Genomic DNA, 26,234 nt, shown 5'->3' with positions numbered 1-26,234 from the left:
TCGGGTAGCAACTCTGACCCCACTAACTTTAGACCGATATCTGTGCTACCAACGTTCAGTAAGATTTTTGAAAAATTAATTCTTTCTCAATTAGTACGACATTTTAACGTCAATAATTTAATGCATAATAAGCAGTTTGGTTTTACACGGGGTCGCTCGACAACCGATGCTGGTGTTGAGCTAATTAAGCATATCTTCGATGCCTGGGAGGAGTCACGAGATGCTATAGGTATCTTCTGTGATTTGTCTAAGGCCTTCGACTGCGTTTGTCATGAAACATTAATCAGGAAACTACACTATTATGGAGTTAGAGGAGCGGCACTGGATTTACTTAAGTCCTACTTAAATGGTAGAATACAAAGGGTCGATGTGAATGGACAGCGATCACCGGGGTCATTGGTCTCTATGGGTGTACCACAGGGGTCAATATTGGGACCTTTCCTGTTCCTTATCTACATAAATGACTTGCCATTCCTTGTAAAGACCCACCATGATATAGTATTGTTTGCAGACGACACTTCACTTATTTTCAAAGTCAAACGACAGCAACAAGCTTACAATGATGTAAACGATGCTATTTCTAAAGTAGTAAATTGGTTCAATGTTAATAATTTATTGTTAAATGAGAATAAGACTAAATGTATTAAGTTTGTCACTAGTAATGTAAGGCATGTACAAACAAGTGTCATTGTGAAGGATGAGGAATTGGAACTAGTTGATAGTACAGTTTTTCTTGGTATAACTTTAGATTCTAAACTCCAGTGGGGTCCCCATATTGCTACTCTTTCGAATAGACTGAGTTCTGCAGCTTTTGCAGTAAGCAAAATCCGTCAGTTAACTGATGTCAAAACAGCTCGATTAGTATATTTTAGTTACTTCCATAGCATTATGTCATATGGTATTTTACTGTGGGGTGGTGCTTCAGAGATAAATACCATTTTTGTTCTGCAGAAGAGGGCTATTCGAGCAATATATAAAATGAACCATAGAGACTCACTGAGAGATAAATTTAAGGAAATTGACATCATGACAGTGCACTGTCAATACATTTATGAGAATATTCTGTATGTGCATAAAAATATTGCCGATTTTAAGAAAAATTGTGACATTCATAATATTAATACTAGAAATAAACATAAGCTCGCCGTGCCCTTCACTCGGCTCCATAAAATTAAAAAATCATTCATGGGTAATTGTGTGAGATTTTATAATAAACTTCCAAACCATATTACTGAGTTACCAATTAATAAATTTAAGAATCATGTAAAGCGTAAACTTATTTCTGAAGCTTATTATACCACACAAGACTACATGAATGATAAAACAACGTGGGATTAATTGTGATTCGAAATGATTAATTATTTATTATATTTGAATAATGATGATGAAATGGATATTCCAATGCATGTATTTCCTTTGTTGTTTTTATTATATTTGTTTGACATTTAGAATTTATTCTAGAAACAATCTAGACAAGTATTTTTTATACATTTTTTTTTGTATGACTGTATTTTGTGAAAGTTTTAGTATTAAATTTGATCTATGAATTATATTCATTAGTATTATATATGGAATAATATTTACAACATCAATAAATTGCTCTGATAATTAGATTAAGATAATTATATGTAATACTGTCTTACTATTCATAAGTGCTTGTTGCTAGGCCTACATGAATAAAGTATATTTGAATTGAATTTGAATTGAATTGAATTGAATTGAATTGAATTGAATTGCTTGACTCCGTGACTGCACGCCACCCGCAAGCAACGAACGGTGAAGCGAGCGGCGCGCAATTCAAGTGAGTGTAACCGTGGTATCTAAATATTTTAGAATATGTCTCACGAAAGTTTAATTTCGACTTCAAACTAGTTTTGATACCTTCCTTCCGCCTTGGTGATTAGCGCGCGTCTGATGCATGATTTTACTTCATTTGGCATGTCCCAGCGTGAGCGGTCTTAAAGGAAGATAGAATTAGATCAAAACTATAACAAGTCGTTAAATCTGAATCAAGTCATTGGATTAAATGGCCTTGAAGCGATGTGAAAACAATGCATCTTTTATTTTCTCATTCACATTGATATCCGCGACCGTAATGTCTGTACAGTAAACATAGTTCAGCACAAGTCTTTTATATTTCAAGTGTACAACCATATGGAAAAATCCCCATATGTCACCGTTATATTTCTACCTTACTAGCTGGATCTCTTATAATCTAAAAAAAATACCCCCTTAGTCTTAAAGTTAAGTAAACCTTTGTTAAATATTCCTTTCACTGCCAAAGACAAATGTCTAAATGACAAGGATAAAAAATGATCAACGTAATAGAGATAAACGATTTTTTAGAGTTAACAGACTAACAGTTAGTGTATGGAGTGTGGAATTAAGAGGAGTGGCATCTCTTATGGTAGAACTGTTGCAAAAGTGTCCAGCTGTCAGCTATAAATAATAGTTCCAAATCTCCCCAGAGTAGCGCTAGAGTAGCTAAGAACCTAGGCGTTATTAACGGAGTGAATTGCGCTGTCTATGATTTGATTTTTTTGTTCAAGTACTCTAGGTATTGTAGCGCCACCTATTTAAAGTTTTTTGATTACACTTTTTGGTACATGGAGATTTCGTTCCTTATCTCCACCTTCCGTAAGTTAGTGAATGACTCTATTAATAGGTAAATAACTTAAGAACTCTAGCCTTGAACAGAGTAATCCTAGTAAAATAATCCAATAGGTATATTACAGGTACATACAATAATTTACAGGTAAGCGACATAAAGGTGCCGCCTCGATTTTCTGGTGCGGCCAGCAACTTCCAAGATGACATCGCGCTGGTCATTCTGGTGACGCCAGTGGTGCTGGCCAACTATATACGCCCCGTCTGCGTCGACTTTAGCGTGCTGTTTGAAGAGCGGCAGCTTCGACCTGGGAATGTTGGCAAGGTAGGAACTCAGAGCGATCACTAGAGATACAAATAGCTAAAACAGACACAAGCTGGTTCAAGAAACAGGGAACTAGCGGAGTTGCACTGGTGATGTGCAACTCCGCTAGTGATGATCGTGATGGTGGTGATGCTCATTTTTTATCACATTACATTTTTGTTAAAAAAAAAACATAAATTCATTTATTTCAAGTACCATAATGAGTCATAATTATATAATTAAAATAGTTTTTACAGTACATATGGGGCTACTTTATAGCACTAGTGCGAGAAGTAGCATATTACGTTACTGTGTCGAACATTTAAAGGGCCATATGTACTGTAAAACGTTGTACGATACATGTGCGAATAGGTAATTCGCAACTCGTGTCGATTTAAAACACTCCCTTCGGTCGTGTTTTAATTTATCGCCACTCGTTTCGAATTTCCTATTTTTCGCACTTGTATCGTAATGTACTATTAAAATAAACAAACACAAACCTTAAACAAATAACATTAAAATCTAAAACAATAAGGCAAACCGTGGTTAAGACATTGACAATCGTCACCTTTTTCTCAATGTGTTAACCACAGTGCTGCCCGGCATATGAAGTCCGCAGCAAAATGTAACGCGGACGCGGCTCGCAGACGCATGGTAGCTTTAAAACACGCCATAAACCCGTTAAAATTAAAAATAACTGGGGCGCTCCCCGGATGCCCAATTTGGAACCACTTGGGCCAAGGCAGCTTACTTCTGTGAAGTTTTTCTAATGATAAAACAATAAGTAAGTGTAGAAGTAAGGGGAAACCCGGGCAGATGGCAGCCCTAGGCGCTTGACAAGTATTTTCTGTCTGCTTCTCTTTTAATAGCATGCTCGATGAGTGACAGGTCAATTCGAGAATATGGAAAAGGAAAATTTTCTAGTCTCAACTGCCGAACGACGAAAAGGAAGCAACGCCTTCACCTTCTAACGCAGAACTAGAAAATGAATCCTAGTCGATAAACAATAGTTATAGGTGTCTATTTCACAGGCCAAAGTGTGGTAGTGCACGTATTTTTGTAGGAGTTTAACGTTTACGGTCATACTTTTTATACTCCAATTGAATGATTCTATCACATTTATCTTTATTTTTTATTTCAGGTGGCCGGCTGGGGCTTGACTTCAGAAGATGGCAATGCATCACAAGTTCTCAAGGTGACAGAACTGCCGTACGTGGACGTGGAGCAGTGCATCGCTGACCTTCCTTTCGACTTCCGTAGCTACATTACCAGCGACAAAATATGCGCAGGCACTAGGAATGGTGGGTTTATCTTTCTCTTTACCTCATCCTAGCCTTTATATCGGTGAAATCCAGGGCAGTTTCTGCTATTTTGGAGCCTGAATTCCGCTTTCCAGTTTTTCTTCCTCAACTTCCCAGATCTAATCTTTCGTACATAGTTCAAAGAAATTCTGAGTGAGCCTCAACCCTTGGTGCCTCATTTTTAAGCCATATTCTTTATACCGCAAGACCTTATATCCTAAATATATCGTGCCTACTGCTAAAAGACCGAAGATGCTGTCTCCGTAAATTTACGACTTAACAATCATACGAGATAGTCCCACATTAAAATATCAGGGAATTTTCCCATCTTACAGGCACGGCCCTCTGCAAAGGTGACAGCGGCGGCGGGCTAGTATTTCCTGAGGTCGAACGCAGCGTGCAACGATGGTATCTCCGAGGAGTGGTCTCTACTGCTCCTAGCAACGGACACAAATGCAATGCTAATTCGTATACCAGCTTTACACAGCTGCTTAAGCATGACGACTTTGTTAGGAAACATCTTAATAACAGGAGTTGATAATTGTAGTTGGTACCGACGCATACCAAACTAGACTGGGGGCCGTCATAACTCAAAACACTCCACGAGTATGTTAATGTGGAGAATTGATAATCTATACATTTCTATCTCAATGTCCATTCATTGCTCTCGAGTGTAGTCCTGGTAAAAGAAAGTCCTCGCCTCTAAGACTTGATGTATTTTTTACTTTTGTATTTTTATCTAAGCTTGAACTGTAGCAAACTATACAGAATTGAGTCTTCTCTAGAGACGTTAAAGAACAACACAACAACAAGAATATTAAAATCATTTGTGATCTTTAATGTAAAAATCCAAGTGTTTGACAGTCTAATACTAATAGTTAACAGTCAATTTTCTCCATTTCGCTGGGAATTAAGATTGAAGATGATAACTATTAGGACGTTTTTGTTACGTAATAGTCAATTTGCTCACGATTAACGTCAAGCTCTTTTTAGTGTTATGACATTAATTTATATTTTAAAGTTTTTATTTTAAATAAACTATCATATACGCTAAACATAAACATTTTCTTCGCCCGGAATACCTACTATTTCGTACGGGGCTTGATATAAAAAGATATGTAAAAATGATTATATTTAAGGCGTATGCTCAACTTATATAAATACTGACAAAATAAAACCAAGTTCTAAAGTTTTAAATCGTTTTATTACATATTTGTGTTAAAAAAAATACATTTTGCAGTGTTTGAGAGACAAAAAAAAACAAAACTATAAAGGAGGTTATTGTGTACACTATGCATAAAGATCGCAAGTAACATTCGAAATTCATCATTTCATTCATTCATTTTTCATTTATTCATTGTTTACGATTTTCTCTGTATAATTTTTTGTTAAACGAAAAAATCGCTGCTTCTGGCAGAACTTAAACCTAAGACACAGAATAAGTGATAGTATTATGATACAAAACGGCCACGCACCGCCCTGCCCAGATTCGAGCTACCTCGCCCTTCGACAGATTGACGAACGTTCAAAGTGTATGTACGGCTAATTATTTTTCTAATATACAAAAGCAATGAGTAACTAAGGTGTAACGCGGATATTAAAACTATGCTTACGCCGGACACTTTATGTTATCTTGCCGCTAACAGGAACAGGGAAAAAACATACCTTTCTTTGCACAGCTTGAACATTTTAAAATCGTTATCTGCCTCTCTATCGCTCGAATATAAGGATAAAAAACGATATTTAAAAAACAAAAAAATAGAAAAGACAGAAACTGAAAAGAAGGAAATATACAGGAGAATATTACTGAAAGATAATAGATTTAGCCCCAATAGTCAGTATAGTCAAAGTCACGTAACTCTAGTTTAGGTTCAGGCACAGTTTTATTTATAATTGTTTCAGAATTTATATCCACTGCCAAAGAATACTCAGATCCAGACAAATGTAACACCAGTTTTTCACCTAAACGAACCGTCATATTATTACCATCTAACGAAACATTATAATCTAAAGCGCAGGTTTCAACGAAGTCCCAATTTCCGTAGATACATGACATGTGCAACATCTGTACAGTAGTTTTATAAAAGTCGTTGCATTTTGGGTAGACCGAGGTGTCACTTATAACGAAATCGTCACATTTTACGTTATATCTGTTCCCACAGTAGTAAGTGACGCTGGGATGGCGTGGTACTTCGCAGAAATCTGGGAAAGAATAAACAAAACTTGTTTAACTTTTGACTACCGTTACAGGGTTAAACTAACTCGGATATCCCTAAAAAGTAGGTATATGTATACACCCTACCCTACCCTACCCTTTGAAGTGTTTCTCGCGCAAACTATTCAGTTTAGAAAAAAAATATATTAGATACCTCAATATCATTTTATCCATAGATTTCCCACACGTATGGGTTTGATAAAAAATTTGAGTTTCAGTTCTAAGTATATTTTTTTCCTATTTATGTGTGAAAATCTTAATGCGGTACACAGAATACATCTACTTACTAAGTTTCAACAGTATAGTTCTTATAGTTTCGGAAAAAAAGTGGCTGTACTGTAACATACGAACGGACAGACAGACACAGACATGACGAATCCATAAGGGTTCCATTTTTTGCCATTTGGCTACGGAACCCTAATTATACAATTACAATAAATTGACTACTCACACCAACAGGAAGTAAACTTGTCCACAGACCACTTGCCGTCAGAGCAATGCATCTCCACCGGACCGACCGGGCGCATCCGCGATTCACACGACACGACCATCGTGACGTTATCAAACATCATACCAGGGCGTGCGTCTGGCCTTCCTGACACTGAGTATGTCCCGTATTCTGGGTTCTCGGGCAACACGCAGAGATTTTTCGGTGTTGTAGATCTGTGAAATTGGTATAAGATATCAAATTGAAAGTTTATATAGTTTTTATTCAATATATTATACAAAATACAGGATGTTTGGTCCATCGTTAGCCAAATTAAAATGGCGGGTAAGTGGGGTTGTTTCCTATCTCCCCACGCCCTTTAAACATTTTTTTGGCCCCCGTTGATTTTTTTTTCGATAATTTTGTTGTTTTTGATAAATCTTCTGGCCCGGCTCGTTTAAACATAAATTAAAAAAGTAATTGGTAGAGAGATATTATTTTTATTTCATTATTATGTGTAACGTTGCACAACACTATGATTTGTTAGACCTGTACCCCAAAAGCATAAAATTGTTGTAGTAATTCACCGAATCGCATTTCACCTTGAATGAAAAAGATATCACTGGATTTTTTTACTTGACGCACTTGTTCCCGTAGCCTTTGACATTAGTATAATTAATTTGTAGTATTTTAATTTTTCGTGTAGTATGTTACCGAAGAGGCATTTCGCCGCGATCGACGTTTGTTTGGGACTCTATTTAACTTGATACGTTAATTTGATGCTTGCACTAAAATTAAGTGTTTTTTTTTAAACACGTTTTGTACTTGTAGGATTAAGCCTCAAGTGCTATCAAACTCATTAAAATTTTATCTATGTGACGTTGACGTTGCGTTGAATCACGTCGCCAATACATATCGAGGTGAAATGCGACTAAAGTAATAAACGATTGAGTCACAACGCGATGTTTAAATGTACGGTCGAGGTGAAATGCGACTAAAACTTATAACCACTAGAAAAAAAAACTATTGAGACACAATGCGAAAATTAAATATGAGATCGAGGTGAAATGCGATTCGGTGAATTACTACAACAATTTTATGCTTTTGGGGTACAGGTCTAACAAATCAACACTATCTCTTTTTTTGACCCTCAAAGGTTTTACAACATGCATAAATTTAGTCAAAGGTCAACTTTGATTTGCAACAAAAAAAAAACTAAACAAGCCTACGTTCTTAAAATTGTTGTAAAACATTCTGTTTTGTCTTTTTTTGTATGATGTACAATCATACTAAAATCATTTGATTAACTTAGTTTTTTTGGCGATTTTTCGTAACAGACGCAACCGGCAAAGTATCCCGGACACATCCGTCACTTTTCGACTAAGTTCTAAACACGCATTTATGTATTTTTTGTGTAATTCGTCAGTAGTGACGAATCTGTACTTAACTTTAATTTTTGTTTGATTTTGACACTAGTGATCAAAACAACCTTATAATAAATTTGGGTACATTTTCATCTGCAATGAAAAAAATCATTTTAAAGTATTTTAGATAGACACTACAAACAAAAACTAAAGTACAGATTAGTCACTACTGACGAAAGTACACAAAAAATACATAAATGCATGTTTAGAACTTAGTCGAAAAGTGACGGATGTGTCCGGGATCGAACATTGACGCTGTATCTCCTTTGAAATTTCCTGTGTCTTTTCACACGCGTGTTTTCATGTTTCGACGGCCTGGTTTGCAGGTTGTGAAAAGTTAAATCTAGGTAGGTATCTTTAGTAATTTTGAACTTGGAGTTGAAGATCAACTTTCACATTCTTGAGCGTAATTGATAACGCAATTACGCATGATAAGATAAGAAAATGTACGTTGTTTTAAAGTACATGTGCGAAACAGATAAGGACTGCCATCTCCCTCTCACACATTACAGTAAGTGCAGCTGTCTCTCTCTTTCATGGGTTAAACGTCAAATCAGCTTAGCAAAGGCGAGCCGTGCAGCTGAGGGTAGGATGAGATTCGTCTTTAGTCGCGATTTGACTGTCTCTAGTGGCTAATACATTTGTAATTCTGATACTGTTGTCTTTTGTTAAGTTTATTTTGTGTTTTAGTTAGTCTCTTCTCGTTGACTTTTAGTTAATCGAAAATGGCTACATTCTCGAATGAAGAATACGCAGACATTTTGATGGCGTTTCAAAACACTTACCGACGCTTACGGGAAACTGGAAATTTGAACGTGAATGAACCAAGAGGGATTGTGGTGCGACACAGTGTTAAAGTTGACAACCGGATTTTAGCAATGTTCGAGGAAGACCCGACTAGAAGTATCAGAGATGTAGCCGCATTATTCGAAGTTTCTATCTGGAAGGTGTGGAAAGTTCTTCGCCAAAATAACAAACACGCATTTCACTACACTCCAGTACAAGGTATTGAACGTTTGAATTACTTTTAACTCGTACACTTTGACATGAGAGTCAGGTACCTGTAATTACAAACTGAATCTCGGCTCAGCGAGCAAAGTCAGTTTTTATGTTTTGTTCATGTTATCGTGTACTAAAAATCCCATTTAAAAATCTGATTCGTTTTTAATTTACAGGTCTTGAAGATAACGACTTTGGAAATCGTGTCCAATTTTGTCGTTTATTGCTGCACACAGATTTAGAAGACCGTGACTTTTTAAGAAGCATTCTGTGGACAGACAAATCCAAATTTACAAGAGAGGGTATTCTCAATCTGCAGAATTTACACGGCCGGTAGTCCACGTGCTACTTGTAAAGTTCAGCTATCGCTTTACAATAGCTAATAAAATAACTGTACATTGTTTGTACTAACTGTACAATTTTAGTTGTATTAGGCGAAATAGTCTCACTGGACTGACCATAATTTTAAAAGAATGAATGAATGAACAATATTGAATTACTACTAGTATGCGTAGGGATATCTAACAGCTAGCATAACATATCAAAACTTGTCAAGACAAATGGGATTTTGATATTTCAAAATAAAGATTTAAAATTGAATCGAAAGAATGACCGTTTCGGCTCTCCTCACTCCTCCTTTTTGCGGGTAGAGGATATTATTAGTATTCTAGGTTAATATTTAAGGTTACTGTTTAATAATGTTGTAAAAAGAACTTACACATCTGGGATGGGAGTCGAGTTGGGGATAACAGTTGGCGTACTGTTGTCCAAAGTATCCTCCTGTAAAAATAAATTATCATAAATGATAAAAAAATTCATCGATGTTCCGGTATTTCGTGAACGTCGTATTCGATCACAACAACTGTTCTCGACGCACCGCTGTTTTCACTGGACACTGGACCGGGTTACAACAATTTGTCCGATGATAACAACGAACGTATACGAGTACTAAGCGGCCTTACGTGAATGAAAGCGCTTGTCATATTTTTTGGCCTGTCATTGCGTCATTCGCACTTGAGGAAGACTGGTTGACAAATGACAAACGTCTCTTACGTCGTCAGGATCAAGTACATATATTATATGTTTGGAAAGCTTGATCGTCTGCGAACCACTTAGATTTTACATGAGTACCTACACAAAGTCAAGCTATTATAGGAGTTCTCAGATCTAACCTTTTTCAGGTTTTCCGTTTTGCCAATAAATAAAAAAAGACTACCGACATAATATATTTTTTTGTAGTGTTAAAATAAACAAAGGACAAGTTTTAAAATTTTGAATAATTAGTAACGATGTTCTCACTTCAGCTTCAACTTCAACATTTATTCAGCAAATAGGCCACAAGGGCACTTTTACACGTCAACATGGAATTTACATACAAGCAAAAACAAGCACATCAACAATTCTAAAATACAATTCATTGAAAATATTAATGCAAACTAAAGTATTATTGTTTGAAAAAGTAAGTAAAATATTATAACCACATTTCGTAAAACGGAAAACTCGACTTTTAAAAGTGCCCAGCGGCCGGATAAATGTAATAACCTCTTTTGAAATAGTGATGTTAGGTTCCGGTATACCGATGTCAGGTTCGCAGGTCTGAAGGAAGAACCAACCATTATCGAAGCATTTCACACTCTGAAGCTCTCTAGTAGAATGGTAATTGTCGTTGCATTTTGGTCGTGCACTGTCACCACTTTGCACTAAATCACCGCATTCCTGGTCATAGTTGTCCCCGCAATAATATGTGACGCTAGGGTGGCGTGGATTTTCGCAGAAATCTGGAAAATAATTTGGAGTTCACCTCGGTGCCTTCCGTTTTCCCGGATTTAAAGAGTTACACGAATCTAGCCGCCATAAAATTGAAACTACGTTCTAATTTTAAAACGACATTCTGATCATGATTTGTTAGATGAGTTTCCCAAACGCAGTTATTCCTTGTAGATAACATGTATCTAATAATATAATGTAATTTGTTTCTGTATTTATATTTAGATTTAGATTAAGATTTGTGTAATGTTTTTATATCAAATTGTGAGAATAAATTGTCAAATAGAAGTTTTATATAAGTACACATTTTTTATATACAATTTTAAGCATTGAAAACAAGTTTCAGACATAGATTTATGTTACGTAAATGTCCATGCGAAGTTTCATGTAGTTTAAAGCCCCTCATTGACATTTTTATATTGCAGTCCGCCTCGCCGTCCGTCTCTTTATATAGGATTGTGTACATATGTGGTGGCGGATTGCGTGGTGTCTGTCGCAGCATGGCGTGAGAAGATAATGGAACTTATCGGTTACTACTTCTCGATTTCAATTCAATTTCAATTTCAGAATTTTTGAAGAGCCAATTGTTTGGGGACCTTAAATACAATTTTAGCAGTAAATTTTGCTTAGCGTCCGAATTTACTACGATTGCAGAATTATTACTTAATAGTGTACTCACACCAGCAATGGCTAAATCTCTCTGCAGACCAATGGCCGTAATAGCATTGCAGCTCCTCGGGCCCGACCCGACTGTACGGCGCGTTACACGTCACATTCACTGTCACTTCGTCAAACATCATTCCGGGGCGTGCGTCCGGCCTTCCTGACACAGAGTACGACCCTACGTACGGGTAATCTGGTAACACGCAAAGATTCGACCCGGCAGGTGGCACTAGAATTAAGATTGTATTAATAACACACTTGTAACTGATGAACTAACAATTTAATAAAATCTTGCAAGTCAATATTAACATTAAACTACTTTTAGTAGCCGTATCGATTTCAAATTTGCAAAAATAATTTAGCACAGATGATAATACAATAACATGGTGTCACTACTATCATTAGGTATGAAACTAATTTCTATTTAGATCTTTTTCTCAAAAATGATTCTAAGTAATGTTCAAAGAATTTACTCACATAGAATACACGTATGCAGATCAAAATGCGTGGAAATATCGTATTGACCTTCGTAACAATCGGCTGCGAAACGTCGCATTGCGCGCGTTTAAACTAAGTGCGCCGGCAATAAAAATGAGTACAACTTTGTCGGCCTAGGCCAGCATAATGATCTTGAGCGCACATCACGCGTCATGCTTTGTACTTTGTAATTTTGTGAGAAAAATATTAGCGAAGAAAAGCATCTCGGATTCGCTTCGCTTGGCTGATTATATCACACTCGGCCGGCAAGTCCCTACATCCCGACCTCTTTAGTAATGTACTATTGTAGAGTCCGTAGGTAAGCTAAGTCTGCTTAGACTAAGTGTAACAAGGCCAGTATAAAGCTGCTATTCGACTAAGGCGAAGATAAGTTTCGCTCTCCCCGCGCCTCGCCGCCCGTCCGCCGCCGACCGGCCGACCCACTATTGCATATAGCTTGTGTTTATTTTCCTCACAATGATGACCATATTAATTCATTACGCTGTTTTTTCGATAATGCCGCTAGGATAATGCACGCCAATCCAGATGATATTTTTGTTTTTGTAGGCGACTTTAATGTATCTCATGCCTGTTGGTCCCTGTGCCCAAACTCAAATACTCTTACTATGGAGCCTAATGTTGACGCAACTGCAATAGTTCTTTCCGATTTCATCGCTTTGACTGGATTAAGCCAATTTAATTCGTGTTATAATATAAATGGACGAGTGCTTGATCTCGTTATGGCTAACGTAATTTGTGAGGTTAGTGCTAGTTCGTCCCCGCTTACGCCGGAGGATCCACAGCATAAGGCGTTACATATATCTTTGGCTCTTAATTCGTTAAATTATTCACCTCAATTGAAACCGAACCATACTATTAAGCCTATTTTCCGCCGCGGCGACTATAATTCTATCCGTAAGGAACTGTCCGAAACCGATTGGGCATGTTTATTAAATATGGATGTTGAGGAATCGGTTTCTTATTTTTATTCTGTTTTAAAAAGACTTATTTTAAGTTATATTCCTCATAAATGTGTTAACTCGAATAATGGGTACCCGCCTTGGTTTTCTTGTGCACTTATCAAGCTTCGTAAACAAAAATTATCAGTACATAAACGGTGGAAAAGGTATAGAAATCCCCTTGATAGGGCGGAGTTCGTACTCTTAAGATCCAGGGAGCATAAGATGGCTACTGAGTGTTATAAAACATATATTTCACTAACTGAAGATAAAATATATAGTAATCCATCATATTTTTGGTCTTTTATGAAATCTAAATTTCCAACTAATCATGTACCCGATCAAATGTCATACCTAAACGATACATCCAACGATGGTCTTACTATAAGTAATTACTTCAATGACTTTTTCAACTCGGTTTTTGTGCCTGATCTTTCTGTCGCTCCTGACTGTCTACCTGTACCTGAGGACTCACTTATAGATCTTAGTTGCATTGATGTTACAGAGGATTGTGTTTATGGATTTTTGAAGAGAGTAAACGCTGGGAAGGGTAGTGGTACCGACATGATCCATCCTTATTTCATTATTATGTGTGCCCAAGAGTTAGCTGCACCCCTAACTCTAATTTATAAAAAATCATTGTCAGGTGGTTATTTCCCTGTGGTATGGAAAAGAGCCCTGATTACGCCTATTTATAAGAGCGGGGATGCTCACCTGGTTACAAACTATAGGCCAATTAGTAAATTAAATATTTTCGCAAAAATTTTAGAAAAAATAGTTTATAACAAAATTACAGCTGCTTTTTGTCATCATATCGCGCCCAGTCAACATGGTTTTTGCCAGGGTAGAAGTGTTGACACCAATCTACTTACCTTTTCTGATTTTATTATTAATAGGTTAGCCTCTGGGGGCCAGGTGGATGCCGTGTATACCGATTTTTCGAAGTGTTTCGATAAAATTAACCATAATAATTTGATCAAGAAACTTCTCGACCTCGGTATACACGGTGACCTCCTGAGGTGGATTAAATCTTACCTCTCTAATCGTAGTCAAGCCGTGGCCTTGAAAGGGTACACATCTCGTTTTCTCCCCATCCCCTCTGGAGTACCTCAGGGGTCACACCTTGGTCCTTTATTTTTTATCCTGTATATAAATGATATGGCGGCTTGCTTCCGTAGCTCTGAACACCTTATATATGCTGATGACACAAAGATTTATAAAGCCGTGTCTTCGGAGGCAGACTGCCTATTATTGCAAAAAGATTTAGATAATTTTGTTCTATATTGCTCTAATAATCATTTGTTTTTAAACACAGAAAAATGTTTTGTTATCAGCTTTAATCGGAAACACAACCCGATAATTTATAATTATAATTTGTCTGGTAATAACATAGCACGAGTATCTTCCATTAAGGACTTAGGTATCACTATGGACTCGCAACTAAACTATAATGAGCATATTGATAATTTATGTAAACGTGCATATAAAAGGTTAGGAATGATTCTTCGTGTAGGACAGCCCTTCAAACGGCCAAATACTTATAAATTATTATTTTATTCTTTAGTTAGGAGTATCCTCGAATTCGGGAGTGTAATTTGGACACCACAATACCAAGTCCATATTGACCGTTTGGAGAGAATTCAAAACATTTTCTTAAAATCTTTAAGTTATAGAACAGGTACTTATTTTGTAAATTCAACGTTGGCGGCGAAACATTTTGGTGTACCTTCTCTTTTTAACCGTAGGATATACTTAGACGTTATGTTTTTGTTTAAAATTCTAAAAAATATTATTAATTGCCCTAATCTACTAAGATTAGTTACTTTCAGTTGTCCGCATCACCCCTTACGCCCTCGATCGCTGTTTCATATTAGTTTTTCGGTCAAAAACTATTCCAGGCATACCTTTTTCAGACGAGTTCCTAGTTACTATAATAAAAATCTATTCGAAGTAGATTGTTTTCAAAATTCGTTGGCAAGTCTAAAAGATATAGTTAAAAGTAAGTTGTTTAATATATGAGTACAGATATCAGTTATTTTTTTTCTATCAGATTCAAAAATTTGCATTAAGTAGCTATATAACTATATTTATATCAGTTAACATAATTTATAATTTATGAACCTCCAGGTCTTTTTGTTGTATTTACCTTTTGTTGTGGTACATCGTTTGTATTGCATTGTTGATATGTTTATACGACTGTTTGGTTTCTAAATAAATTAAAAAAAAAAAAAAAAATAAGTGGAGACGAGGAGAACCAACAAATCGTTGTAATCCATATCTCTTCTCCACTTCGCTGGATTATGGATGGAGTCGTTGATTCCCTTCATCTCCACTCAGTCTCCGTTGAAAGGCAGCATGAACATCACATTTTCATAGGAGTTTATGGACGACCATAAACTCCTGTCATGCATACTTGACATCGACGGACTATACTTACGTTTACACTCAGGAATAGGTGCGGACCACTCGCCGCGCTCACAGTGAATTTCTTCGGGAACCTCCAGGCGGTATGGTGGTTCGCACTCAACGATGAAGGTCAAACTTAGAAATCGGTGGGAGATCGCGTGTGTTGGCCCAAGTGTCATGATGAATGCACCGTGATCTGGCCAGGAGGGCAGATAGCATTCCACGTCGCTAGAAATATTATTCGTTAGATTGCAAACTGAGTGCGACAGGGACATTCCTCAAAAAGTTTTACTTTGTCAAGGACGTGACGCGTATGGCAGCTATCTTAATAACCTACAGAAATTTGTATTATATATTGTTGAATTTAAAGCTAAGTTCTCAAATCTTATAATGACAAACATCGGCGTATAGGCTATATAAGGAGTGTTAAAAAATAGCGTCACGTCTCTGTCATTTTCTTGATGCCCCCACAATTTATACGAGGGCTAAGGACACAGAACGTATGGTCCAAGCGTCGGGCTTGACGCTGAAGGCCTACCGCGAACACCGAAGTTCGCAAATTGCGGGCATCTGTCTCTTTTACTCCAATTAAGGCGTAATGAGAGAGAGTGTAAGATGGCCGCAATTTACGAACGTCTGTCTTCACGGCAGGGATCGGAAACCGGTATTTTTTGTATGGGAACGAAAACGGTATTTTTTCGTTCTTTGTTAATTACTTCATTTCTAATTAGGCAATCTAATAATACGAAGCCGTTATCTGAAAACACAACTGAGTCCTACATTTAGAGTATAAAATAAACCGAAATATATGGTTATTTCGATGTTTTTGCAAAAAACCGGTTCCGATCCCTGCTTCACGGTAGGCCCTCTGTTATCGATCCATCCGATGGTACATCAGGTACACGGTACATTTAGTTAATAAACATAGGTCGGCGTCAAAGATGAGTGTGTCCACTAGGAGCGTGCGTTTGGTGGCCAACTTCGCCAAGGCGTTAGAGTCCGTCTAAGATACACAATAAATAGACATCTACAGTCGATTTTGTAAACCCCTGGACATTCAAATGGAAATCTGTCCTTGGAATATAGTAGATATGAGTTTTCTTTAAGGAGTGATTTTAGGGTATTGCTTAGAACATTTTCAAAATGGCAATAGTATAGGTCAATTCACAAGACCTGGCACGAATGGAACGAATGAGCGAATGAAAATATCTATGTGTATATGACAATCACCAATAAAATGGTGGCTCTGACTGTATACATACATGTGTCACTCATACACTGAAAGTTCCGTTGATTCCATTCGTGCCGTGCGGTGATCCTGTACTAATTTCATTTGTAGGATTAATAAAAGCAAGTTATATCAATCTGAACTCACCTATTGGTGATCACAGTCTGCGGTCTGTTGCAAAGAACATCATCTTCGTCCGATCCATCAGCGCAGTCTCGGTGACCGTCCTGTCACATTACAATACAACATATAAAATAGCATGGTTATGGTGTAGGTAGTATGTAATTAGTAAGCAAGAACTACATAGTTAGATCAGAATATATCATTTAAAAAAAAACATTCAAGCTGTTGTTTCTTTAATGCCATCCGCACATGGCGATCCTGCCAGGAATCGAACAAGGTGCCCTAGTCCGAAAATTTTAATAAGATTTTTTTATCTGTCTAGAAAGGTAGGGTCTCGAGAATGATGATGAAGCTAGAACGCTCCAGATCCGGGCCGAGCCTTTAACGAAAGGGGACGATCGCATCTCTATACACACGGATTCCCAATTTTCCTCTCTGGATATAACAGTTACAAGCTTTTGAAATTTTGCATGGTATTAGTTTCCGCTTCTAACTCTTATAAAATTCAAATAAAATCAAAAGAAGGGGCATGGATATGGTTGATAGGTAAAAATATATTTCATAATGGGGTCTCTATTGTTTCCCATAATAGTTTAAGTCATAACGTATCGTTTGGTCGCATTTTCGTTAGTCATAATTTGGTTTTTCTCAGAAACGCATAACTTTTCAGGATTTCCATAAAACAAATCTAACCTAACCTATCTATAGGATAAGCTTACGAAAATCTTGAAATTAACGGTTTCAGAATTATGACTAATCATAATCTGACAATCATTACATTATGACTTTCAATAATTATGTTAAACAAAGGGATCCGCTTAATTTTACATACCGCATCACACTTTGTATGGGCTGGGATGCACGCGCCGTACTTGCACTGGAACTGGCCCTTCCCGCAGCGGCGCCCCGCGCATGCGCGAACGGATTCGTCTGTACCATCTGCGCAGTTTTTCTCGCCGTCGCATAGCTGGTATACTGGTATCTTGTCACCGTTTTCACACTTGAATTCACCACTGGATAAACAACAGAATTTTTAACATATTCACCGCTAAGCTAACTGTCCGTCTGTCTGAGCTAAGTTTGCACCGACGTGAATGGAACCAAAAGGCAGAGTGACACTATTAACGTAATAAACTCATAGAATATTGACATTAATTATGACATGACTTACTTAAGGCTCAGTTTCATTGGTCGATAGGGCCCGCATGCGGGGTGCGGGAGATTACCAAAACGCATGCCATAGGGCCCGCATTTGGGGAACTACCTTCATTCGACGATAGGTCCCGTATGCAGGGTGCGAGAGATTTCCAAAACGCATGCCATTATGAGTTTCACTAGTCGTTATACCACCTTACCGCCTGCAACTCATGTCATCCGCATGCTGTATATCGACCGACCTATCGACTTATGAGTTTCACTATCGTTATACCGCCTGCGGGGAGTTCCCGCACGCTTTATATCGACCGAGTTATTGACCAATGCAACTGAGCCAATAGCTTGGTTCGACTCTATGCTAAGTTTTTGGGTAAGTGGGTTTTACTGGCTGTAGCGAAAATGTTTCGTAGAGGCATTACGACAACGTGTTATAATAACTGGTAATGGTTTACTTAAAGAAGTTTTAGAGATTTAAGACAAAAAAATATGTTTTACGAAAGGAATATGTTTTCTTTTGAAACTATGCTTTTACAGATACCTATTCGTTACAACGATTGATGTACCTAATTACCACAAATACGATTAGATAAAAGTACATAATTAGAGCTAGCGAACGCGCTGTGAGCGCATAAAATATTTTCTTCAGAGATCAGGCGCCTAGTTAGATAAACTCATGAAAGGCGATATATACTTAAATAAAGATTCGATATAAATACTACTTACTCTAGAACACCAGTTTTATTTCTGCACCGCAGCAGCCTTTCATCCGAGTTGTCGAAACATTCCGCCCAGCCGTCGCACGCTGCCGCGCTGCCAACGCAACCGCCGTACGCGCAGCGGAACGAGTTGGGGTGACAGCTAGAAGCAAAACAGGTAGGTAAATACTGTAGAAATATTAGTATTTTTTTATACTTATAAGACGTAAAACCAAAGTAAAACTGACCCCCGCCTACTTTTAGTACTCTCATACTAATGTGAAACCCTCAATTATCGTATAACTTTATCAGTTATTATACTAAAACTTAAAGCATTATTATAACTTCATTTTACAGCGTATTGGCACCCCTTAGCTGTAATGCTGTGAAATTGTATCTCAATAAATATCAATCAAGGCACCAAAGAAAAAAAAAGAAAAAAAAAGGAAAAGGAATACGGTACAAAAATATATGTCCTTTCAGCAGAGTTGTCAAAACATTCTGCCCAGCCGCCGCCCGGCGCTGCGCAGTAAACTGTCACTAAGTAGAAAAATATTTACGAGTTTGCGCCCTAAAATAGATTTAAAAAAAAAACGTGTACAAATCTGTCCCACATCCCCCTAAGTATCCATTTATAATCATCAGTATCATTACATTATTATTATAACGTTTTAGGAACGTCATATCTACTAAATATGGAACAATAAATTATACATAAGCTAAAAAATAATAATACAAACTATAAATAAACTTAAAATAAAGACCTGTAAATAAAACACGTCCTCCAAGTCACTGCCGATGGGCAATGTGCCCAGAAGGCTAGCCGCATTGCCACGTTAATGCGTTGAGCAAAATACTGGCCAGCCTTATGGTCACCTGTGGCGTCTATAAGGCTAAGTCTTTGTACATCCGGTGCGCGCTTGGCACCTTTGTTTTATTAAATGTCATAGTAGATACTTACTAGTGGTTATGGCAGAGAGCGTGTGTCTCATCGCTCGCGTCGGGACAGTCGGGCGTTCCGTTACACTTGGCGTCCGCGGGGATTTGCCATATTGGTTTCACCCTCACTGAAACCAATATGGCAAATGCTTAAAAAATACAGAACCGAAATAAAGTTAATATAGAGTTAAGTGGAGTAATTGGGAACTAAATCAATCAATCAATCTTATTATATGCAATAGAACATACTTAAATGCATGCAAATACAGATAAGAATGTCCATATCTTAATATTTTATTAATATTTTTGTATCTCCTTGAATTTCACGGGCCTATAAATCTCGGTCTTTTGATAGGTTTGCTTGGGGATATAGATCAAACACGTAAATCCATGTAAAACCAAGTCGGTTAATTTATTCAGTCCCTACTTAAGGGACCTTCTGTCTTAAGTTATTACGTAATTAGCTAACCTAACTACATTTTATAGTGACCATATCTGTACACTCTAGTTACTCATATTTTGTGAAATAAGAATTGAGACGCCATTTACAACACACTTTTATATTATAACATTTAAACGCGTATACATGTTCATTCGTTAAAGAATATTGCAAAAATAAAAAGCTTGACAATCCGCCGCCGTTTATATAGGTGGCTGGGAACTCGTAATGCGCGATGTATGCAGAGTAGCGCCATCTACCATGAAATTGAGTAAACTTTCTTGCTTGCCGCAACAATATCAGACATATAATAGAACATATAATAAAATAATCACAACAATAACAATGTATTACAGATAAAAATGACCAATTCTTAATATTTTGTTTCTATTTTTGTATCTCCTTGAATTTCACGGGCCTATAAATCTCGGTCTTTTGATAGGCTTGCGTGGGGATATAGATCAAACACGTAGAGGCCCCTTAGAGACCTTTAATGTCATGTAGAACCATAACCAGAACCAGAACCATATTACTATTATTATTAGAAATCATACATTTTAATTTAAGTGTAGCATTTGCAAACTTTTTATTTTATTTCTTTTTACTTTATTTTTATTTTTTTTATGTTAATGTCCAATTTATTGAACGCTGATTGCGGGGTTGTGTAAACTTTTATCGAAATGTTGGAAATTACATTTAGTTGTCAAAAATTCATTCCTCGTCAAACTAAAGTTTCTAAAAAAAAAGGAAAAAAAGATATCATTTGACAGCAATACACTATGAACTATTAATACCTCTCCTACCACTTGATGGTACCTACCGAACTCAAACGTGTATTAAAAGGTCATTTAAAAATTACGGTAAGTTAGGTACCTAATGTATGTAGATATAGATACTTATGTCAAAAGTTTGTAAAAATTATATACTCTCACCTGCACACTCCGGTCTCAGCAAACACCGAGAAAGGCGCCGTGGCTGAAATTGATACAATAATACAGGCACATATTTTATTGTAAGTAGTTTAAAACAAAATACGATATATACAATGTGTTTGTCAACGTATAGTGGAGCCGTTACCCACGTATAGTACGATGAATTTTATCGACAAATCACCCCTCATACCTGTTTTTTCTCAACCATTTAAAAAATATACCCTTTCAAAGTTTTATGTTGCCAAACACTAAATACTGCACTTGGTTAATGTACCATTATTTGTCCATTTACCTATCGCACATTAAAAAAAATCAATCGACAGCTTATGAATTAGGGCATAAATTTGAAGCATAAACGCCACAGAGAATGTCCCACAATTACTCGAGAATTAATAACATAAATAAAAATTGTCTTTAAAACTTCACTTTTTAGGGTTCCGTAGCCAAATGGCAAAAAACGGAACCCTTATAGATTCGTCATGTCCGTCTGTCTGTCCGATTCTGTCACAGCCACTTTTTTCCGAAACTATAAAAGCTATACTGTTCAAACTTGGTAAGTAGATGTATTCTATGAACCGCATTATGATGTTTACACAAAAATAGAAAAAAAACAATAAATTTTGGGGGTTCCCCATACTTAGAACTGAAACTCAAAAAATCTTTTTTCATCAAACCCATACGTGTGGGGTATCTATGGATAGGTCTTTAAAAATGATATTGAGGTTTCTAATATCATTTTTTTCTAAACTGAATAGTTTGCGCGAGAGACACTTCCAAAGTGGTAAAAAGTGTGTCCCCCCCCCGTAACTTCTAAAATAACAGAATGAAAAATCTAAAAAAAATATATGATATAGATTCCCATGCAAACTTCCACCGAAAATTGGTTTGAACGAGATCTAGTAAGTAGTTTTTTTTTAATACGTCATAAAAATTTAAAAAAAAATTTTTTTTCATCAAACCCATACGTGTGAGGTATCTATGGATAGGTCTTCAAAAATGATATTTAGGTTTCTAATATCATTTTTTTCTAAACTGAATAGTTTGCGCGAGAGACACTTCCAAAGTGAAAAAATGTGTGTCCCCCCCCCTGTAACTTCTAAAATAACAGAATGAAAAATCTAAAAAAAATATATGATATACATTACCATGCAAACTTCCACCGAAAATTGGTTTGAACGAGATCTAGTAAGTAGTTTTTTTTTTAATACGTCATAAAAATTTAAAAAAATTTTTTTTTTCATCAAACCCATACGTGTGGGATATCTATGGATAGGTCTTCAAAAATGATATTTAGGTTTCTAATATTATTTTTTTCTAAACTGAATAGTTTGCGCGAGAGACACTTCCAAAGTGAAAAAATGTGTGTCCCCCCCCCTGTAACTTCTAAAATAACAGAATGAAAAATCTAAAAAAAATATATGATATACATTACCATGCAAACTTCCACCGAAAATTGGTTTGAACGAGATCTAGTGAGTAGTTTTTTTTTAATACGTCATAAAATTAAAAAAAATTTTTTTTCATCAAACCCATACGTGTGGGGTATCTATGGATAGGTCTTCAAAAATGATATTTAGGTTCCTAATATCATTTTTTTCGAAACTGAATAGTTTGCGTGAGAGACACTTCCAAAGTGGTAAAATGTTGAACAAGATCTAGTAAGTAGATTTTTTTTAATACGTCTTAAATGGTACGGAACCCTTCATGCGCGAGTCCGACTCGCACTTGGCCGCTTTATTTTGACATGTTATCTTTGTTTTCGAAAACGAGGTCAATGACCTGTTCTTTTTTTTTATTTTTAAATGATAGTACAGGATATCAGCTAAAAATTGACATCAAAAGTTACACGCCGTGAATGTCTTTATTGATATGATATTTTTATTATGGGACTGAATTTTTTCACATTTCGGGATTCGTCCCATTCGACCTTCGCACCTAACTTCGCAAGAACACCTTATCTACTTAAAATATGGTTAGTAGATCACAGGTTACGCATTATCAGTGCCGCGAATGTTTCCTATCTTTTATATTCCTAGCTAATTAAAACAACTTGTAAAAAATAAAACCGGCCAAGAGCATGTCGGGCCATGCTCAGAGTAGGGTTCCGTAGTTACTCTTCCGTCACAATAAGCTAAACTGGAGCTTAAAGTATGGTAGATTGTTAATCAAGGGATGAACTGTGGGTGTACGTCTTTTTACTATGAAGGGGAAACTCTTTGCGATAACTCAAAAACAGCTAAACTGATCATATCCGCTATAGTTTTCATTTAATGTCTTTCTTAAGCTCTACTTCCAAGATTTTCTTCATATTTTTTGGACCTATGGTTCAAAAGTTAGAGGTGGGGGGACACACATTTTTTTTCTTTCGGAGCAATTATCTCCGAATATATTAACTTTATCAAGAAATGTTTGTTCAAGACCCCTATTAGTTTTGAAAGACCTTTCCAACGATATCCCACACTGTAGGGTTGAAGCAAAAATAAATGTTCACCCCCACTTTACGTGTAGGGGAGGTACCCTAAAAAAAATTAAGTTTTTAGATTTTATTGTACGACTTTGTCGGCTTTATTGATTTATATATCCATGCCAAATTTCAGCTTTCTAGCACTAACGACCACGGAGCAAAGCCTCGGACAGACAGACAGACTGACAGACGGACATGGTGAAACTATAAGGGTTCCTAGTTGACTACGGAACCCTAAAAACAAGTCTCGCAACTCAGTTCTCCTACCGTAAAATGTTGTGAGATCCATGTAAACCCAATTCGGTTAATTTATTCAGTCCCTACTTAAGGGACCTTCTGTCTTAAGTTATTACGTAATTAGCTAACCTAACAGCATCTTATAGCGACCATATCAATATTTTTTTAAATGTTTTAAATAAACAGATTGACTTGGAAATCGCACTAAACAATCTAATTTAATATAATTTGTATTACTTGTGAGATACATTGTGTTTTCATGAAATGGCCAAGTCATGCCGCTTTTTTGCTAGACTTAGCGGGGGCACTGCCGTGCCCACAGATACCTACTCCTAGCTTTAATATTCCTACACTACCAAATAGACTGGAAATTTTTAATCTATGGCACAATTCAGTCTATGCACGAGCTCGCACCTCTACATTTGTTCCGTTCCTGATCCAAAGGGTGTCATACTAGGGGCAAACCTGTTCCTTTCGGGTATTCTCGGCTCCTTTCGGCTCAGCATTGCTCCGAGCAATTATTAGGGTTGGCACAACTTGATGTCCCTGTACGTGTACGACCACAGATAAGATAATGACTTGAATTTTGACAACCCAAAATAGCCGAAAGGGATAGTACCATACATAAGAAAGGCACAGCACGATTCGCCCCTGAATGAAGTTACTTTTCTGTACGCTAGTACTATTCTTATTCTGCGGTCATACGCTACATTACAAGAAGCCTTCGCTGTCCGTCAGTCAGCGGGCTGTGTCTCATGAACCGTAAAGCCCCCTCCAGACTATAGATTGCGAGTGTGGAGTCGTGCAAGTTCGCGCTTCGCGTCTCCTTTGACGCGGGCCAAATACCGACAAAAAATGGGGAACAATCTGCGAAATCGACGCGAGGGCCATCCACACTCACGTTCGCGGCTTCGCGCCTCGATTCGCGCACGAGTGTGGAGGGCCCTTAATAGGTACTGAAATACTCGTAGTTAAAAAGCGAAAGTATAAATAAAACAATAACGGGCCTTAGTTTTTTTTTTATCTTAAATATTTACTTAAACAATATGAGGAACTTACCGACAAGCGCCCAAATAATAAAACTATACATATGTAGAACTTATACGTGTTTTTAAATTAATTTATAGAACTTTAATCTACCAACAATAGAACACTTCTCCAATCAGTACCCCTAGTGTAAATAAATTCGATTTTGAAACGTGACGTACGCGTTTAGTCTCATTTTGTATGGGTTTTTGAACAGCGCGCCAAGCGGGACGTTTTGGAAAGTCAAAAATCTCATACAAAATGACACTTAACGCAAACGCGTACGTCACGTTTCGCTGTCGAAATTAGTTACACTAGGGGTACTGAGCACAATTATTTGCGTCCCGCTACTGCGAAATCAGCTGCGATAATGATGTTTAAACAAAATCGATTATTTTATCGCCATTTTATAGTAAACAAACAAAATTTGCCACTTTCAGTATACATATAGTGGTGTTACATTTTTTAGCCTATTTGAGTATCCCGCTGCTGGACAAAGGCCTTTCTCCATAATTCCCGATTTTGTGCTGCCTCCGGCCAGTTGTAAAGAAAAGTGTTAAAGTCGTCCCGCCATCTCCCCCTGGGCCTGCGCAGCCCACGCTTCTCTACTGGCATTCACTTGGTGTTACAATAACTAGCTTAAATCTAAAATAGGTCCTTACTGATTGTACGAGGAAGCTACCAGCTCTCCGATCACCTTACGTCAACCAGACGCTTCGAGATTTCTGCAAAAGTATTGCCAGTATTGAGAAGTCTATCTACTTTTTACCCACGGGATTTAACTGGACGGTTGATACGATGTACGAGGAAGCCGCCAGATCTCCGATCCGAAGTATTGCCAGTATTGCTATCTACTTTTTGCCCGCGGGATTTAACTGGACGGTAGCTAAGGATCTATTATTACCTAAGGACTGGTTAAATATGCGACATTTGTGACAGATCTGCAAGTAAGTAGTTATAGATAGTGTCATTCACGATGACGCGTACCTTGACTTGCATTGTCATTTTATTAAAGGTTAAATTTGAGAAATCTGTGCGTTAACTTGGATGACACGAACTATACAGATGTACAGGTAGCAGAAAGTTTGCAAAAAAGTTGAATAAGTTCTTCGAAATTTTACAGACAACAATGGAAGTTCATTTTAGAAATGGGACGCTTCGTTTTCCATAAATTTAATTTAAAAAGAGAATTTTCCTAAATTTTTCGTAGAGGATTTTTTTTTTTAAGTATTATCAGGTAAGTAAGTTCAAAATAAACATCACTGCAACTTATAAAATAAATAAGTTTTTGGTAAATCGAAAGGAGCAAATGAAAGTTTGTCGGTAATACATCATTTAAATACAAACACAATAAATAATAAGTCTTAAAAAAAGCAAAAAAAACTTTGGCCTAATTGCATTTTTGGTACAAGTTTTTATCGCTAACTGAACTTGTCTTATGGCTCCT

The 26,234-nt window shown here is 36.9% G+C and overlaps 2 protein-coding genes across 2 annotated transcripts in view; one reads left to right on the top strand and one right to left on the bottom strand.

The window, feature by feature from the left end:
• Positions 1-5,409, top strand: part of LOC133531328 (modular serine protease-like) — a 34,378-nt gene extending 28,969 nt beyond the window's left edge. The window contains exons 13-15 of the mRNA XM_061869468.1: positions 2,756-2,932; positions 4,053-4,212; positions 4,548-5,409. Of these exons, the coding sequence (XP_061725452.1) occupies positions 2,756-2,932; positions 4,053-4,212; positions 4,548-4,750 (540 nt within the window). The 3' untranslated portion in view covers positions 4,751-5,409. The remainder of the gene's footprint in view (positions 1-2,755; positions 2,933-4,052; positions 4,213-4,547) is intronic.
• A 210-nt stretch (positions 5,410-5,619) lies between these two features.
• Positions 5,620-24,011, bottom strand: LOC133531308 (modular serine protease-like). The gene is made up of 11 exons (XM_061869442.1): positions 23,999-24,011; positions 19,712-19,817; positions 18,779-18,913; positions 17,733-17,913; positions 16,925-17,004; positions 15,581-15,777; positions 11,724-11,936; positions 10,820-11,055; positions 9,996-10,057; positions 6,879-7,090; positions 5,620-6,414 (listed from the first exon to the last, which is right to left on the bottom strand). Exons 1-11 carry the CDS (start codon positions 24,009-24,011, stop codon positions 6,035-6,037), a joined length of 1,815 nt encoding a protein of 604 aa, XP_061725426.1. The 3' UTR covers positions 5,620-6,034.
• Positions 24,012-26,234: the final 2,223 nt, after the last annotated feature.

The sequence above is a fragment of the Cydia pomonella genome, chromosome 25 (genome assembly GCF_033807575.1).
Source record: "Cydia pomonella isolate Wapato2018A chromosome 25, ilCydPomo1, whole genome shotgun sequence".
Taxonomy (NCBI): Eukaryota; Metazoa; Arthropoda; class Insecta; order Lepidoptera; family Tortricidae; genus Cydia; species Cydia pomonella.
The sequence above is the reverse complement of the archived record's forward strand: the minus strand, read 5'-3'. Positions and strand labels throughout refer to the sequence as shown.

Bases quoted from the DNA above. Each gene is read 5' to 3' on its own strand.
- LOC133531308 (XM_061869442.1), bottom strand. The intron at 15,778-16,924 runs GTGAGTTCAGAT...TAATATTTCTAG, and splicing joins CAGACTGTGATCACCAATAG to CGACGTGGAATGCTATCTGC. The intron at 11,056-11,723 runs GTGAGTACACTA...ATTATTTTCCAG, and splicing joins GAGATTTAGCCATTGCTGGT to ATTTCTGCGAAAATCCACGC.